The 16,346-nt window shown below is 48.4% G+C and overlaps 1 protein-coding gene across 2 annotated transcripts in view; it reads left to right on the top strand.

Moving 5' to 3' along the window:
* The window catches only part of SRGAP3 (SLIT-ROBO Rho GTPase activating protein 3), a gene marked incomplete at its 5' end in the record, with an annotated part of 125,112 nt that overhangs the window by 65,291 nt on the left and 43,475 nt on the right, over positions 1 to 16,346 (top strand). For both annotated transcript variants that reach the window (XM_082487490.1, XM_082487489.1), the window contains one exon: positions 12,924 to 12,986. In XM_082487490.1, the coding sequence (XP_082343616.1) occupies positions 12,924 to 12,986 (63 nt within the window). The remainder of the gene's footprint in view (positions 1 to 12,923; positions 12,987 to 16,346) is intronic.

The following is a 16,346-nucleotide window of genomic DNA, read 5'->3' as shown; positions in this document are numbered from 1 at the left end:
AGTGAGGCGTGACCTAATGCTTAAACTGGCGTCAGTGCCAGAGAAATGAAAGGTGGAAAACATGATCGCTTTTTTTAAAGGCTCCTGGACTGCTTCAGAACAAATCAGCAATCTGAGTTTAAAAACATACTTGTTGGGTGAAGCTTTAGTAAAGAGCAGAATATCTGTAGGCAGATAGGAGACCCACACCGACTCCTCTCTTGTAAGACAAGAGTCATGTCTCAGAATTCTAGTGGAGGTATTTCCAGGAGCCAGTGATCATATGAATAACTTGGTACGGTACCTTCAGTGTCTTACAGGCTTTGGAAAAGCTCTCTCGCTGAAGTTCTTAAAGAAAAGAAGCTGTTGAAGAACAAGAAGTGGTTGTTTTCTGGGTTAATGACTGGTTGAAAGACGAGGAACAAAGGGAAGGAGAATTTCAGTGGAGTTCCTTATAAATTATTTGGAGAAAAGGATGAATAGTAAAATGACAAAGTCTGCTGATGATACAGAATTATTAATGATAACCAAATTAAAAAAGAGCATCAAAGACTTGCAAGAATCCCGCAATCAGGTGGACCAGGACTCTTCAGTTGACGATGAGGGGGGAGTGTGTGATGTGGTAAGAGCATGAAGAGTCACGGGACCTCATTGTGCCTGCTAGTGTAATCATGGGCGGTCAGCAGGCACCAGGCAGAAAGAGCCCAAAAGAGCTTTGGGATGGGGAATCGTGGTTCTGCAGCTCGAACATTGTGAACGTGCTCGGTGGCATCACTGACCCTCTTCCTCTACTTCTCTTCTGGGCATTTGCTAACGGCTGCCCTTGGGGATCCCGTGTTGGGCTACATGGACCTTCAGCCTGACTGTATGGCTCTTACCTTTTTCCTAATTTTTGTGGCTTGTTTTCAACAGGGGCAGCTGGAGAAGTGCAGTTAGCGAGCAGCGTGACCCTGCTGGGACGCTGCCTCTCCAAACAGGAGAAGGGCTCTCAAATCAGTGGTTATCTTAGCCCAGCTCGAGAGTCAATTTAATGTGATATTTTTATGTCCAGTTTCCTCTCGTTTATAGATCAGACTAGAAATTAAACCACAAGGTCAAGTTTGGGTTTGCTCATCTGTTACAGGACATCATCCTTTTTCCTATTCTTCTGGCCTCCAGAAATTGGACAGATTTGGGACATTTTGGTTAGTTCAGTTCTAAGTCAGTCTCAAAATCTCCCTCCCATTTGCATTTTACTCTGAACTCAGTTTTGAGATGTATAATATGACTATCCTAGGTCTGTGAACAGTATATCTCATTTTGAACCCTAGGGCAAATCCTGTCAACATTGAAACAGGGGCCTAAATACAGTGTTTGAGGTGTTTTTCTTGTAGTAGGTCAGTCCTCAGCCAGGACAAGGTGATCATAGAATCGTAGAATCATAGAATTGCTGAAGTTGGAAGGGACCTTTAAGATCATCAAGTGAAACCATTAACCTACTCTGACAAAAACCACTTCTAAACCATGTGCCTAAGTACCACATCTACCCTTTTTTTAAACACCTCCAGGGATGGTGAATCCACCACCTCCCTGGGCAGCCTATTCCAATGTTTAATAACCCTTTCAGTGAAAAAGCGTTTCCTAATATTCAATCTAAACCTCCCCTGACATAACTTAAACCCATTTTCTCTCATCCTGTCACTTGTCACCAGGGAGGTCAGCCCCCATCTCTCTACAACCTCCTTTCAGGTAGTTGTAGAGGGTGATAAGGTCTCCCCTCAGCCTCCTCTTCTCCAGGCTAAACAACCCCAGTTCCCTCAGTTGTTCCTCATAAGATTTGTCCTCCAGACCCCTCACCAGCTCTGTAGCCCTTCTCTGGACATGCTTCAACACCTCAATGTTCTTCTTGTAGTGAGGGGCCCAAAACTGAATGCAGTACTCGAGGTGGGGCCTCACCAGTGCCGAGTACAGGGGGATGATCACTTCCCTAGTCCTGCTCACCACACTATTCCTGATACAGGCCAGGATGCTGTTGGCCTTCTTGGCCACCTGGGCACACTGCTGGCTCATATTCAGCCGGCTGTCCACCAACACCCCCAGGTCCTTTTCTGCCAGGCAGCTTTCAAGCCACTCCGCCCCAGTCCTGTAGTGCTGCATGGGGTTGTTGTGATCCAAGTGCAGGACCCGGCACTTGGCCTTGTTGAACCTCATACCATGATAAAGTATTTCATCTATTCAGCAGAATTATTTCTTTGTGTTTTGCTTTTCTTCCGTCTCTCCCTCCCTCCTCTTTTTTGAATTTAAATTTCAACTTTGAAGGCACAGCACTCGTATTCTACAGAATTTGCTGGTCCTTGTTTCTCCCTCCCCCATCTGCTGTTTGAGAGGTGCAGCAGCGCTGACTCCGTCTGCAGCCTGCCAAAGCCAGCACCTGCTTTTAATCCTGAGAGGCTTTACAATAGAGTTGTGGGGATCTGGGATTTCACTCCCATTTGTCCCTTGAGGTTTAAATCGTAGCAGGACTCGCGTGTCCCTGGAAACAATGCTCAGCTAAATCATGGAAAAGGCTTATTTCGTGTCATCATTTGCCCTTCGTGTGGGCAGGGAGGCTGATGCTTTTGGGGATATTCAGTTTATTTATTTTTCTTGAACTATTGCGAACTGTGCCCAAAAGGGGATGCGAGGCTGCGCTTCCCATGTGCAGCAGTGTTTGGTGAGAAGCCTTCGGCACATGTGGGAATAAGAGCATCCTGGTAAAAGGCTTTTTGAGACATCCAGTGCAGCCTTGCAGCTGGTACTAGATTGCTCAGAGGAGGCATCTTCCACTATTTTATCTGGTCTGGTTCCGAGTATGATGAGTTAAGTGCTTGCAGGACTCCTCCTGGGGAGACAATACTGTAGAGGACTGCTGGGCAAATAAACCGGCTCCAGAAGGGTTAAAGGCGTCAGTGGTTGTGGTTCAGCTGTTCGGTTTTGTTGTAGATTGCTCTTTGATGGTAAATTATGGTAACATTTTTTTCCAGAGATGTCACTTTTAATTCTTCCCATCTAGAATTTATTAATGGGTTGTGACATGCTGCGGGTACACGGAGGAACTGGAAGGTTTTTTGTTTTGTGCTTTCATTATGTAAATGTAAACAATCTCAGCAAAGAAGCAGAGACATAATATCTGGGGTACGAGGATGTGCATAACTGAGGAGCAGTTGACCCGAGCGGTGGTAATCTGCCGAGAAGGATGCTGGGCGCTGAGCTGCTGCTCCCCTCAGCTGTCCCGGCCGCGCTTGGCGGCAGCAGCAGGGGCTGTTCATCAGTAAACTGGGGTGCTGCGTGTTGTTCGTCTCCACTGAAGTGTCCTGCCCTCCCGCTGACCGGCAGCGTACGGTGCCTGGCATCGGGCCCTGCATCGCGCTGGCACGCCTCTCACGGTGGCTGGCCAGAGCGCCTTTTGGCTTACCCGCACCCGGGAGAGGTGGAAAGCGGCACTGGTGGGGACAGAGTTTGTAGAGTTTGGGCTGGAGACATTTAACTGAGCCAACAGCAGGTCTGAGCTGGCCGCAGCTGAGGTCGGTGGCAGCTTGCACTGGCCTCAGCAGCAGGGCTTACGGGAGTTGATTGTCGGAGCCGGGGAGAAGCTAGGTTGCATTTCTTGAATCGTTGGCACATCTGGTTTTGTGGGCTGTGGTCCACGCCGGGTCCCGGCTGTGGCTGCGTTTGGGGACAGGACAGCTTCAGGGTGTTGGTGAGCTGCGGTTGCTCCTCCGCACTGCAGCGGTGCCTCAGCCGGCGGTGCCGCTGCCGGGGAAGCTGTGCTCCCCGCAGGGCTGAGGTGCTCCTGTCTCCTGCGGGATAGTGGCTTGGCTGAGGCTGGCGGCGCTTGGGGCGGTGAGCTTGCCATCTTCTGCTTGTGGATCACTTAATTTTTGGCTTAATTAGTGGCAACTTTCTTAGCTTTGCGAGTGAAGAGGAGGCCCTGTCGGGAGAGATGCAATCCCTCCTCTTGTTGTCCGTTTCTTTTTAATATGGCCGAGCGTTGTGAAAAGGGGAGGACGCAGGCTGCGGCTCTCAGGGAACTGAGTTGCACTGCGTGGCGCTGACGTCTGCGGGGCACTCGGCGAGGGCTGGCTCCTCGGGACCATGATGACCGCCATGGGGGGGGTTTGATGGGGTTTGGTGGGGTGGCAATCAGAGGGGTTCTGCAGGCAGGATTTTAAACTCCTCCCTGGAGATTTTAACACAGAATCAAAGAGAATTTATAAAGGCAGATGTTATGTTGGTAAGTCAATGTACATCACTGAAATCCATGGACCCACTTTGGTTGTCCGTAGGCACTGCAGGCAACACGTATCCAGTGTCCAAGACGATTGTTTGGCTCAGCATACTCAAAAAGAAGAAACTCTATGTATTTAGGTAAATAGCATGTTGCCTATGAAACATTACTTACCAAAAGTCTATATGGTTGGGGAGGCTGGAGAGGAAGGAGGAGAAGTTGTTAGTAAAATGGTCCTGATATGCAAAAATCCCAGGAGAACAGAAAACTACAATAAATTGAAAAAAAAAACACTATTGAAAATAAAAAAAATGAGACTGTAGGCCCTAAATCATAGTTAGAAAAAAACCTGTCAAAACCAAAAAAGGAAATGGTAAAGCTTATAATGAAAATACAAAGAAGAGATGGGGGCTGAATCCCTGAAATTGGCAGATAGCAGAATTAAATACAGAAGCAACAAGTTTTAAGTAAGTATGTGTTTGTATAAAGTACATGCAACAGTGTCCTTAAAACACACATACATATATGTATGTGCATATTGAGTGTATTTGTGTGCCTGTGTGTGCTACTGAGTAATTTAGTAATGAAGTGGTACATAAAATCATGCATAGGCAAATGTTAGGTGATGCACATAAGGAAAATCGACTTTCCAACTTAGATGCATGAGGCTAGGCTCTGCATTAGATTTGGGATGAGAGTTAACGCGTCGGGCTCTGAGCATGCCAGCCCAGCACTTCCTGACAGTCAAAAAGGAAATAAAAAATTAGGAATTGCTGGGAGCAGAGCAGAAAACACTAATGCCCTGCAAATCCATGGATCCGTGGCGTGCCCGTGTCTCAAATCCTGTTGTTTTTCTTTTTGCTCCTTCCCTCCCAGCACTACCACTGTGCATGGTGGCATCAAGTGACAGAGTGTCTCTGTGTTGCGACACTTAATTCTTAACAAGCATGCTGGGCTGTGCTGGGGTCAGGCGGCAGCAGTGGTTTGTGGTGCAGGGGCACAGGCCTGCGAGCCCGGCATGATGGGTAACGTGAGGGATCTGGCTGTTGGAGCTGGACCCTGGGTGGGCACAGAAGGCATACTCGAGGGACGGGAGCTGACAAGGGTTGCTTTGCTCTGCCACAGTGCCATGTCCCCTGGGATTGTCGTGGGTGGCGTGGATTTGGGAACAGAGATTGGAAGAACTCTGAGGAGAAGACCCTGCCTGTCTGCAGGAGACTCTATGGATGGTGTTGGCATCGCCAGCATTCAGGCACAGTGACAGATGTCAGTTAGGCAATGCGCAGGCCTTTTGTTGGCCTTTCATGCATTTTTGAGTCGCGTTCAAAGGAATCCCACTTATATGTGTGGAAACTTGCCTCCTTCTTGAATACCTGCAGAAAAAATACACTGAACTGTGGGGTTCATCCAAAGGTGGTCCTGAGGCAGAGCGGAGAGATGCCTGTAATTGCACAGGATGGCATCCGCCTGGATGCTATCCTGTGCAACTTGCTGTAGGTGACCCTGCTTGGGAAGGGGGGTTGGACTAGATGATCTCCTGAGATCCCTTCCAACCCTGACCATTCTGGGATATTTGTAAAGGCAGGAACTGTTTACAAAATGTGAGTCGAATCTGGACTTGGACTGTGATATAGTTCTTTTGTTACAAAATGGGCAGTTGTTCCCATCCAGTGATTTGTTTTCTTTCTTCCCCTTCCTTTTCTGCCCTTCCTAGACGTGGAATATAGGAATTCCTGGCTTTGGTGATCTGGTTCTGTGCAGGTATGCTTTGGCTCACCCTCTGAACTCGTGGTCTTCAGCTGAACCCCTGCGCACTGAAGCTGTGTAATTTTACACGGCTATAATACAACACCCCCCACCCCCTGCCCCTTGTATTTTATCCCAGCAGTTAAACCAACTGTGCATCTTTCCTCTCCTGGTGGTGCTTCAGAATTCAGTATTTAACATATTGCTACAATTGAGGGCTCCAACTGCATCCCATCAGTGTGGATGATGTGAGGGCAGGAACAGTGGCGTAGATCGGGTGTTTTCCTGACACCTGGCCTTGCTTCGGTGACCCGCTAATCTGAAGCCACAATCTATAGATGGCAATTTTCATAGCGGGCGTTTGCTGGAGCCTGGAGATCCGAGACCAGCGTCTTTCATTAGTGACACCGAGGCTGGGGGCTGTACTGCTGATGGCTGTTACTGCGATGGAGCTGCCCACGGGGATATTAAATGTGTCTCAGCGTCTTTATAAAAAGATCCAGTAACGATATCATTTACTTGTTGCACTGGCTGGTTATAGTTACGGTGACAAAGGGCAATTGTCCTCTAGTGGGTATGGCTTTTTGCTGCACAGAAACTACCTTTCTCAAAAGCAGGGTAATAAATTTCTGCGGAGGGATTTTTGAGTTGGGCACAATGTTATCTGGAGACCAGGAGATGTGTATCCAGGGTGAAACGCAGATGTTTGCCACAGAAGTGCCATAGTGTTGGTGGTTAGATAGTTGTGGCTGCCTTTGGGGTGCATGGTCAGCATGGTTAAAAATGGGCCAAAAAATTCTCATGTCTCCTACTTTGAATCCCTCAGTACAAGATATGAAAGATGGGGTGCATCTTCTTCACCTTCAGACTTCTGCCATGTATTTGAGTTGGTTCTCTGGACTCATGTGGAGAGTTGGGCGCATCTGAAACACCCTCTGGTCTGTGCCAATGCCCACGCTGGGATGGGGTGGGTTCCAGCTGTCCTGGGTCTGTAGCATGCATGGGTAGCTCAGCTGCAGGTATGATACTGCAGACACCAGACTGGGGCCAGTGAAGGCCATGAAAACCTTCACTGTTTCTCTCTTTTTGTTTACCTTGGCATGCCGGGTCTCACAGTTGTTTTCCATCAGAAGAGCATCTGCCAGCGCTGGGAGCAGCAGACCAGAGGAGGCTTTCTGAGCTGAGGCTGCTTTGCAGAGCCCGGGGGCTGAATGCAGTTCAGAGTGGCTCTGGGTGGCTTCGTTTGGTGGTGGCCCAGCTCCTCCTGGCAGTGTGCCCTGGTGTCACACATGGCTTGAGAGGCGAGTGGTTTGGGTGGGGGGTACAGAGCTGCAGGAGATCGGGAGTGGAAATTGGGTTTGATTCTCCAGCTTGTCCTGGTTCTTCAGCACAGGCGCCACTGGGACGGCACTCTGGCGGCAGGCTAGGGTTTGCGGGATTTCCCTGCGCTGCCAGCCCTCCCCACAGACATGGAGGTACATGTGGTAAGGGGAGCTTGGGTTGCAGGTGCAAAATGCAGGGAGCGCGTGGTCTCTGGTATTGTCTTCTCTTTCCCAGCAGAAGCTTTCCTGGGAAATGTAGGACCTGGAGACAAGAGTGCTGGTCGCTCTCCTTGAGGAACAGTGTCCCCTCAGCGAGCCCCTGTGGAGCTGTGCAGATATCTGAGCGTATCACAGAGCTCCTGCAAAGGGGTGCTGCGGCGGGGACCTGCAGGCAGGTCGGGGAGCTCTGCAGGCAGTGCCGGAGGACCAGCATCCCTGGTCCGAGCATCCCTGGCCTGCAGCTTAGCCCACGTGACTGACATGGACAGCAGCCTCCCTGCCTGCTCCGGCAAGACAGGCAAGCCCTGCTAATGCAGAAAGCGGAGGAAGAAAACTCAACTGGGCAAATTTCCCCAGAGCTTCCAGTGTGAGTCACGTTCCTGGTGCAGGAGATTAACAAGGCAAGTGTGTTAATGTTGCTAATGGGCAGGCAATAAATGGGGGTGCTCAGATATGTCACTGTGGAGATCTGACTCGATCTGTTGTTGGAGTGAGTCTCCATCACCATGAAATCTCCCAGCCTGTCCTCCTGGCAGAGGCGAACCCAGGGTGAGGGATGCGCCACGGGCCCCTCGGCCAGGCAGGTGTTGGCTTGTCTTTTTACCTCCTGCTGTGGCAGAAGGAAAGACGTTTGCTGCTTCTTCTAAGTGTGGAATACAGGAAATTATACATTTGAGACCGAGCATTGCTATGTCCGAAATAACTGTGCCGTGTTATTCCCCAGTGTGAGATTTAATTACGTTCCATGACAGTGAATTTAATTATGCCCCATACCGCAGTGCCCTGGATGGAGATTTAATGAAGAAGTGGTGTCTGTCTGGAAGGGAGTTCTTTTCTTTGTCTTTAAAATAAGCATTCTTCATTGCCAATAGTCCATGTTGCTTCTTCCCCTTACTTTGTCTGCAGCGGCAGGAATTTTAATAAACCTGCTAAATTGAAGCCATTGCTATCCCAGCAAGCAGCTGTGTTTTTTAGTAGGAATGGAAGGCGTAAAGCAAGCGGCTAAACTGGAGTTTGGTTTTTGCGGATGGTACCAGGGAATTGGAATGACATTTTGGCGTTGTCTGCTGTAAACACAGCAATGTAATTTCTCTGCTATAAAACGGGGAGGGCAGCAAACTTGGAGGAGAGGCGAGTCCTCCAGTCCCCGCCTGCCTGCCTTTGGAAGAGCATCACAGGGTTCGACGCTGCCCTCCTGGATGCTGGGAGGCTTTTGACGATGCCAGAGACTACTCTGGTGGATCCAACAGGATCCAGGGCGTTTGGTGTATAGTGTCTATAAGCAAATGGGTCTTTAAATGTAGTACCCACCTGTGCCAGTGGGACTCGTGGGAACGACACACTGCTGACAGCTGAGCCATTTTTTGTTGCTCTATTTTGGAGTCTAAAATTAGGTTGGAAAATTACAGCTTTGTGGAGTTCCCCTCTGCTGCACAGGAAATCTGGGGCAGAGGCAGGAGCTGCCGCTGACTTTGGGCCATTGCTCCTACCGCCAGCCTGTCCTCCTCCCTTTGCCTTGGCAGAGGCGCGGGTCGGGGCCGGGCTGTGACTTGGGACAGCAGGGTGGTCAGCTGGAGGGGAACGCGTGGCTCAGCTCCTGCGGGCTCCTCTGGGTCCGAGACCCCCATTTGCAAGCCCTGACTTAAATAACTCCTGTTCTGGATGCATCTGGGAGGGATGCGTGTGTTTAATAGCTCTGCTGCTGATTAGCAAGCCACGGTGAGGTTTCTGAGAGCAGCCAGGGATTGCCGGTGTCGGCAGGGAGGGGAGAGGGACCGGGGTTTCCAGCAGACAAGGCTTCCAGATGGCTGGGGGTACTTAGCGCCTTCTAGTAATTGGCATCTTCTTGGCACCTCATGCACGTAAGAATGGGAGCAGTGTGCATCAGTCGTGCTTCTGAAGATGGGATTCTTCCAAATACCCTAACGCTAATTCACAGATACACTAATTACTGGATATTCACTGCAGGCTGAGTGCTTTTTTACTCCTTAGGTTCCTTGCTTTGCTTTGCGCGTTCAATTCTAACTTTTATTAATCTAAGGTTAAACTTTCCAATATGTAGGTTGTCCAGTTTGCTTTAATTAGAAGACCTCTGTGTCGTGGGCTTCTTTAGCCACCCAGCCAAGAAGCTGATGGGATGTTGTTTTCCGAGACTGTGTGCGCAAAATGCATGGAGTTATTTGAGGGAATCTGAAAGAAACTGCTTGTTTCTTGGTTTGCTTGGTTTGTTTGTTTTTTTGGGTTTTTTTTTTTTTTTTTTGAAGGAGAGGGAGGTGTCTATACTTAGTTTAAACACTTCTTCAAGCTATAATGAATGTTTCCTAGCCAAGAAAATTCTACAGAGGGCTGTGGGGTGTGATTACAAGGCAGGCAGGAAAGCAGTGCATGCACATCTGCGGGAGCATCCAACCGCTGGATTTCTGAGTAGGAGCTGACTTGATTTACAGCCAAGCTGAAACGTTCAGCAGCTCCCCGAGTTGTGGCCTCTCCCGTGAAATGCCATGTTCGTGCTGTAGGAGGTAGGCGAGTGGGTCTGCTTCATCCTGCTTGGCAAGAAAAAGGAAAATACAAACTAATAATAGGATTTCAGCAGACATGGGGGGTGGAGGGAGGAAGATGCCATGAGTTTTTACGCTCGCAGTGAGCTTTCTTCTAAGCCTGCTGAACTTTGGCTGTTGTGGTTGTGAAATTGGAAACTTTATTATATAAGTGTGGTGTAGATATTTCGTAATAAAATGTCCCTTTTGAGAGAGACTCAGGTTCACCCAGGTCAGAATAGTGAAAATGAGCTACTGAAGGCAAAATAGGGAGGGCGGATCGTGGTGAAGGTGAACCTAAAACCTGAAATACTTGGGCTGACAATCTGCATTCTGAAGTACCAAAGCTGACTGGAAATTGTGGCAGGCGTCTTTAATAAATCTATCAAATCCAGACAGACTGACAGGTGATACTGCCCATGACTGGAGCACGCAACTCTAAGCAATTCATGTACCCACAAATGTTTATTGTATAATTTTACAGGGGAATTAGTTTAGCACCATCACGCAGCCAACTCAGTACGGAGAACGCATCAGCCACTTACCCGCATCCAGTAATGCGGGTCTTGTTGGAAAATAGGTGAAGTCAAACTGTGAAACACGTCTGGCTGTGGAGCAGCCCAGCTTTTGTGCGCTCGGCCAGGCTTCATGGGAAAAAAGCGCCCAAAACAGGGGAGAGCGTTATGTGTAGGATCCACACATCAAGTTGACTGTGGGCTGGAGATAAATACTGCCAGTGGAAGGGCAAATCGATATTGTCTATAATTCTAGATTCATCCCTGTGTGTTTGCAGGATAGATGAATTAAATTGTGTACTGTTCCTCATTGTGGTCTCTAAAACCCAGGCTGGGTGATCCATGGACAAACATCAACCTCAAAGGAAAAAGCAGCAATTATGAAACAGGATGAGGATTTGCTGTACTGTATGTGTTCATGTTTATGATCATGCATTTGATTTTTTTTAAGGATTTGTAGAAAATTAAAGGAAATCAAAATGCTAGTTTACTTTTAAACTTCACTGTCACAGGCAGGTTGGAAGAGGAGGCCATCTGTATTTTGGGTTTAATGTTTAGAAATGGGAAAAACAGAACGCGGATAGAACTCAGAGGGTTGTGATCAGTGGCACAGAGTCTAGGTGGAGGCCTGTAACCAGTGGGCTCCCCCAGGGGTCAATACTTGGTCCAATCTTGTTTAATATATTTATTAATGACCTGGATGAGGGGACAGAGTGTATCCTCAGCAAGTTCGCTGATGATACCAAACTGGGTGGGGTGGCTGACACCCCAGAGGGCCGTGCTGCCATCCAGCGTGACCTGGACAGGCTGGAGAGCTGGGCAGAGAAGAACCTAATGAGGTTCAACAAAAGCAAGTGCAAGGTCCTGCACCTGGGGAGGAAGAATGCTAGGCACCAGTACAGGTTAGGGGCGGACCTGCTGGGAAGTAGCTTGGAGGAGAAAGATCTGGGTGTTGTGGTAGACAGTAAATTATCCATGGCCCAACAATGTGCCCTTGTTGCCAAAAAGGCCAATGGAATCCTGGGCTGCATAGGGAAGAGTGTGGCCAGTAGGTCGAAGGAGGTCATTCTGCCCCTCTACTCTGCACTGGTGAGGCCACAACTGGAATACTGTGTCCAGTTTTGGGCTCCCCAGTTCAAGAGGGACAGGGAACTGCTGGAGCAAGTCCAGCGAAGGGCAACTGAGATGATTAAGGGATTGGAGCATCTGCCTTATGAGGAAAGGCTGAGAGAGCTGGGACTCTTTAGCCTGGGGAAGAGAAGGCTGAAGGGAGACCTTATTATGGCGTACAAGTATCTAAAGGGTGGGTTGAAGGAGGATGGAGCCAGGCTCTTTTCAATGGTTCCCAGTAACAGGACGAGGGGTAATGGGCACAAGTTAGGACACAGGAAGTTCCGTTCAAATACATGGAAACACTTCTTTACGGTGAGGGTGACAGAGCACTGGCACAGGCTGCCCAGGGAGGTAGTGGAGTCCCCTTCTCTGGAGATTTTCAAGACCCGCCTGGATGCAGTCCTGAGTAATGTGCTCTGGGTAATCCTGCTTTGGCAGGGGAGTTGGACTAGATGATCTCTAGAGGTCCCTTCCAACTCTGAAAATTCTGTGATTCTGTGTGATTCTGTGATTCTGTGAAAAACGGAGCCCAAATGTGGATTGGCAGCACTGTTGATGGTGTCTCTTCAGCTCCCAGAGCAGGAAGGATATGAGACAGGATTTCTGAAGTGGGGTAAATAGGGGCCCTGGGGCATTTCTTATGCTGCAGGGCTGTTTCATTTTTTAAAATAATATGTAGACTTAAAATGTACAGGGGTTTGTTAACTCTACTGCAGAGCAAAGAATGGCAAGTGTGGAATTTGGCAGGGCAGCCAGGAGAGGGCAGATCTCTGAGGGGGCAGACGGTGTTTAAGACGGGCATTACCAGGAGCCCATTGTGCTGCCAAGGTCCACCATCGCCATTGTCAGCTGAGAGGAGGAAAGAAAAACCCTACAGGCATGAGAGTGATGTGAAAAATGCAGCTAGATAGTGGCAGCATCACTAGGTTGCTGTGGCTTTGTTCTCTGTGGGATGGATATAAAAGCCTTTGCAGGGGATCATCACAATCCACTTGGGCACAAGGGTGGAAGGTTTGGGAACAGGTACTTCTGGATACCCGTCGGGATCGGGTTGGTCATTTGGTTTAAGAAGAGAGGAGAAGAACAACTCACTGCTTCCTTTCCTGGGAGAAATGATTAAGATGCATATGTGTGGAGTACTTGGAAGTCATGCAGTTTTACTCTTCCCTCCAAAATGTACTTTTCTTTTAGAAATGCAAGTTGTGAGCGTAACAGAGTCTCAACTCTTCTTCTTTTTATCTTCCAGAGCAAGGAGATTGGCTTACAGATGCATGAAGAACTCCTGAAAGTCACCAACGAGCTTTACACGGTGAGTAATGAGCTGATCCTACCCATGTCTAGCCCATGCAGTGAGGGGAGCGTTGGCAATGTCATTTGTAAGAACAAAATGTCTGTTCAACGTTTTGGTGACTTGAGGAGACTCTCTCTCCCTCCTGCCATCCTGCGGTGCAACCTGTTCGTTCCTCTTGCATTTGTTAGGAACATTTCACTCTTCACTGGTTTTGACAGCAGCAGAGGAGGATTTCCCAGCGGCCTTACTGTGAAGGGCTTCTGCGGCCGCATCAGGCAGCGGATCATGCTGTCTAATGGTTTCACTTAAGCATAAATGGAGATGTTTTGGGCATGATCCAGTGCAATCCCTGGTGTCTGTAATGCTCTCATCTGCTGGGCCTTCTACACTCTGTTGCCTTTAGGCCCCTTTCAGTTTTCGCTGGGTTGGTGATTTCTGCTGAGCGCTAACTGCTCAGGAGTTGTGCTCTGAGTTGGCCATGCTGATCTGTGGCCGAAAGCTGACCTGCTTCTGTGAGTCTGGTGGCCTCTGGATGATGGCTGAACACAACCTTCTGCTGAGAAGTACGTAAAACTTTTAGCTCGTGTGTGCTCAGCTTCATCTTCCCGCTCCATGGAGCACTTTGGTTGCGGAGCTGTCTCTGTGCCTCCAGGTGACATCGTACGCTGTAATTCAGAACATCACGCTTCAGGCAGGTTTTCATAGTAGGGCAGTGAAAGCCTTTGTGTTTTTTTGCTTTGCTTTGCTTCTGTCTCTTGCCCTGTAGCAATTTTTTTTTATTTTATTTTATTTGTGGTTTAGGATCAACAAAGCAATATAAAGTCTGTCTTGTGTTGGAAAATTGAGGCGATATATTTGCTTTCTTTGGTTGTATCTGTTACTGCTACATTCAAAACACTGCAGTAGGTTTATTCCTAAACAATCATTTTATTCCATCTTTTTGAAAAATAGGCCTAAACAATAGAGCACAAATTATATTATTTGAAATTTCTCCCATAAATCTTCTCTTAACAGGTTTGTTTCTGCATTAGTTGTTGAAGGATTCAATTTTTTTGAGACCTGCAGTGTGGGTGGATAGCCAGGTTGGATGAAAATGCCTGCGTGAGATTTGGGAGTGTGTTGTTGATGGTTGAATGTCACAAGCTGTGTTAGTGGTGGTGACTAATTAAGAATAATTACAACAGCAGCATGACAGATGCAAAACAAGGAGAGACTAGCAAGGGCTGGGCTGACCTTAATACCTGTGGACCAGTGTACTCGGAACCCGGACATGGGATAGGGGCATCACCTGAGGGACTCAGTCCGGTCAGCTTGAGGATCAGAAGCAGGCTGAGGTCCAAAGTGTGTGCAGTTGTCCAAGGGAGAGCATGGAGAGTAATTTTGCTCCCACTGAGCCTGTGGCAAAACTCATCTTCACTGGAGCTGAGATTTCCCCCTGCTCACTATTTCGCTCCCACACGCTGAGTGGAATGTGTTTGAATGGTGAAACAGACTGGAACGGCTGGAAGAGCTTAGTGTTTCCTGTGAACTGACCTTGCTGCTAAGATAACAAACCGATTGTGTCATGCGGCTGGGAAGGAGCAGGGGGAGACGCTCATTTCAGAAACGACGATGAAACATGAAAGAAAAGCAGGTCCTGTCAGGTGAACAAGATCATCTTAAATCTGGTCAGTGCAAAGCCGCTCCCCTCCAGTCGGTAATTTTCTGTCCTTGAGGCATCAGGTAGGACAGGCTGGGTTGTGTATGTGGCTTGCAGGCTGATCCAGCATGCAGGTGGCATTCTGGGACATCTTCAGGACTGACCTGGAGTTGGCATGTTCATTGCAGCATGTTGGGTACCCAGGAGCAGCACATCCAGTAACCGTGGCTGTTGACAGAATCAGACACAGAATAAGGACCCCCAGCTCAAGGGACACCAAGCTGCTGCTTGTAAAATGTCAGTTGTCTGCTGTCAGTGCAAGGAAGTTGTTTATCTTGCCTATGGCCAAGCCTTGTATCCGTAGTACATCTGTGCCCTGCCCCGGCTGCTTTTTAAAGCTTTCAAAGGGGAATTCTGTGCAATATGTGGAAACTTGAGTAATTTTTTACAGGCTTCTCAGGCATTCACTGTCTCAAACTTAAGCTGAAATAACTAAATTGGTTTTAATTCAGCCTTGCTGCTGTTCTGATGCAAGCAAGTCACCCTGTGGACTTTGAGTGCAAAGAACTAAACCCAATACCACGCTGATTTTAATTAAAAAGGAAGTAGATGACTTTCGTTCTGAAGTAAGAGCTGCTTGTGAACAGTTTTGCACAGAAATAATTTAGCTGTGAATTAAAGCCGGCTTCATTCTTTTGATTCCTGCCTGCAGCCTCCAGCAGACAGATAGCAAGTTGGAATCTGTAGAGGGTGGAGGTTCTCTGCTCCTCTCCTGACAGGTCCCTTTCTCTATTGTATGCGTTCCTATCTGAAGAAGTCAGACCAAAATTGGAGTAAGGAGAACAGTAACCCCAGAGCATGGTTCTGGGAGTGTTTTCTGTAAGCTCCAGCAATGGTGTGCCATTAGGTGCACGGCACTAACGATGGGCTGTCTGAGGTATGGCTTCGTTTGCCATAACACAGGGACACGGCCTCTGCTGAAGGCAGCACCTCGAGGTCCATAAAAGTAGTGTAATGTGAACTCATGTGATTCTTTGTCACAAGGTGGCATGGATGAGGATTAATAACTGTGAAACAAGTAGTATTAATTAGCATAATATCTACAGATACATTGCCCAGGTTAAAAATAACACTAATAGTCATCATTCCCTGTGTGGCAGGACATGAACTGGCTGGAGGAAGTTCTCCCTTTCCATGGGGAGCATGTGATCAGGGAGGCCATACCTCCACGGTTCGCGGGTGTTTTCTCCGAGCGTCATGCTGTAGAAAGTGTTGACTGTATTGCACAGTAGAAACACACTGATATGTTGCTCTATATCACACCGTAGAAATCCTCTGAGAAGGACACATTTGCTTTCACGCTGTCTTAAAGACCAGGGAGATGGAGGTCAGCATCCATCGGTCTGATGAATTTGTCCCTTTCTCAGACCCTATGCCGTGGGTGTCTCTGAGGTTGTGCCAGAGGGTCTGTCCAAAGAGGAGGGGGCTGGTATCTTTGGCAGGCTTTCACCTACGGCCACACTCATCTCTGCTCCACCCTGTGTGCTGGGCTTGTGGTTTGGTCTCCTCAACTTTGGGAGGGCCTGAGCCTGCACTTAACACGGGTCACCCGGTTTCTGATCTGGCTCCTCTGCTGGGTCAGAACCTCAATGATGAGCTGTTCAGGAATATAAAGCGCTTCTAGCTGAGGACAGCAAACAGTGCCATTTATGGCTGGTATTTTGGCAATGGCCTTTATC

Source organism: Vanellus vanellus (genome assembly GCF_965231255.1).
Source record: "Vanellus vanellus genome assembly, chromosome: 9".
NCBI lineage: Eukaryota > Metazoa > Chordata > Aves > Charadriiformes > Charadriidae > Vanellus > Vanellus vanellus.
Note: the sequence above shows the minus strand (reverse complement) of the source record. Positions and strands in the feature narration are given on the sequence as shown.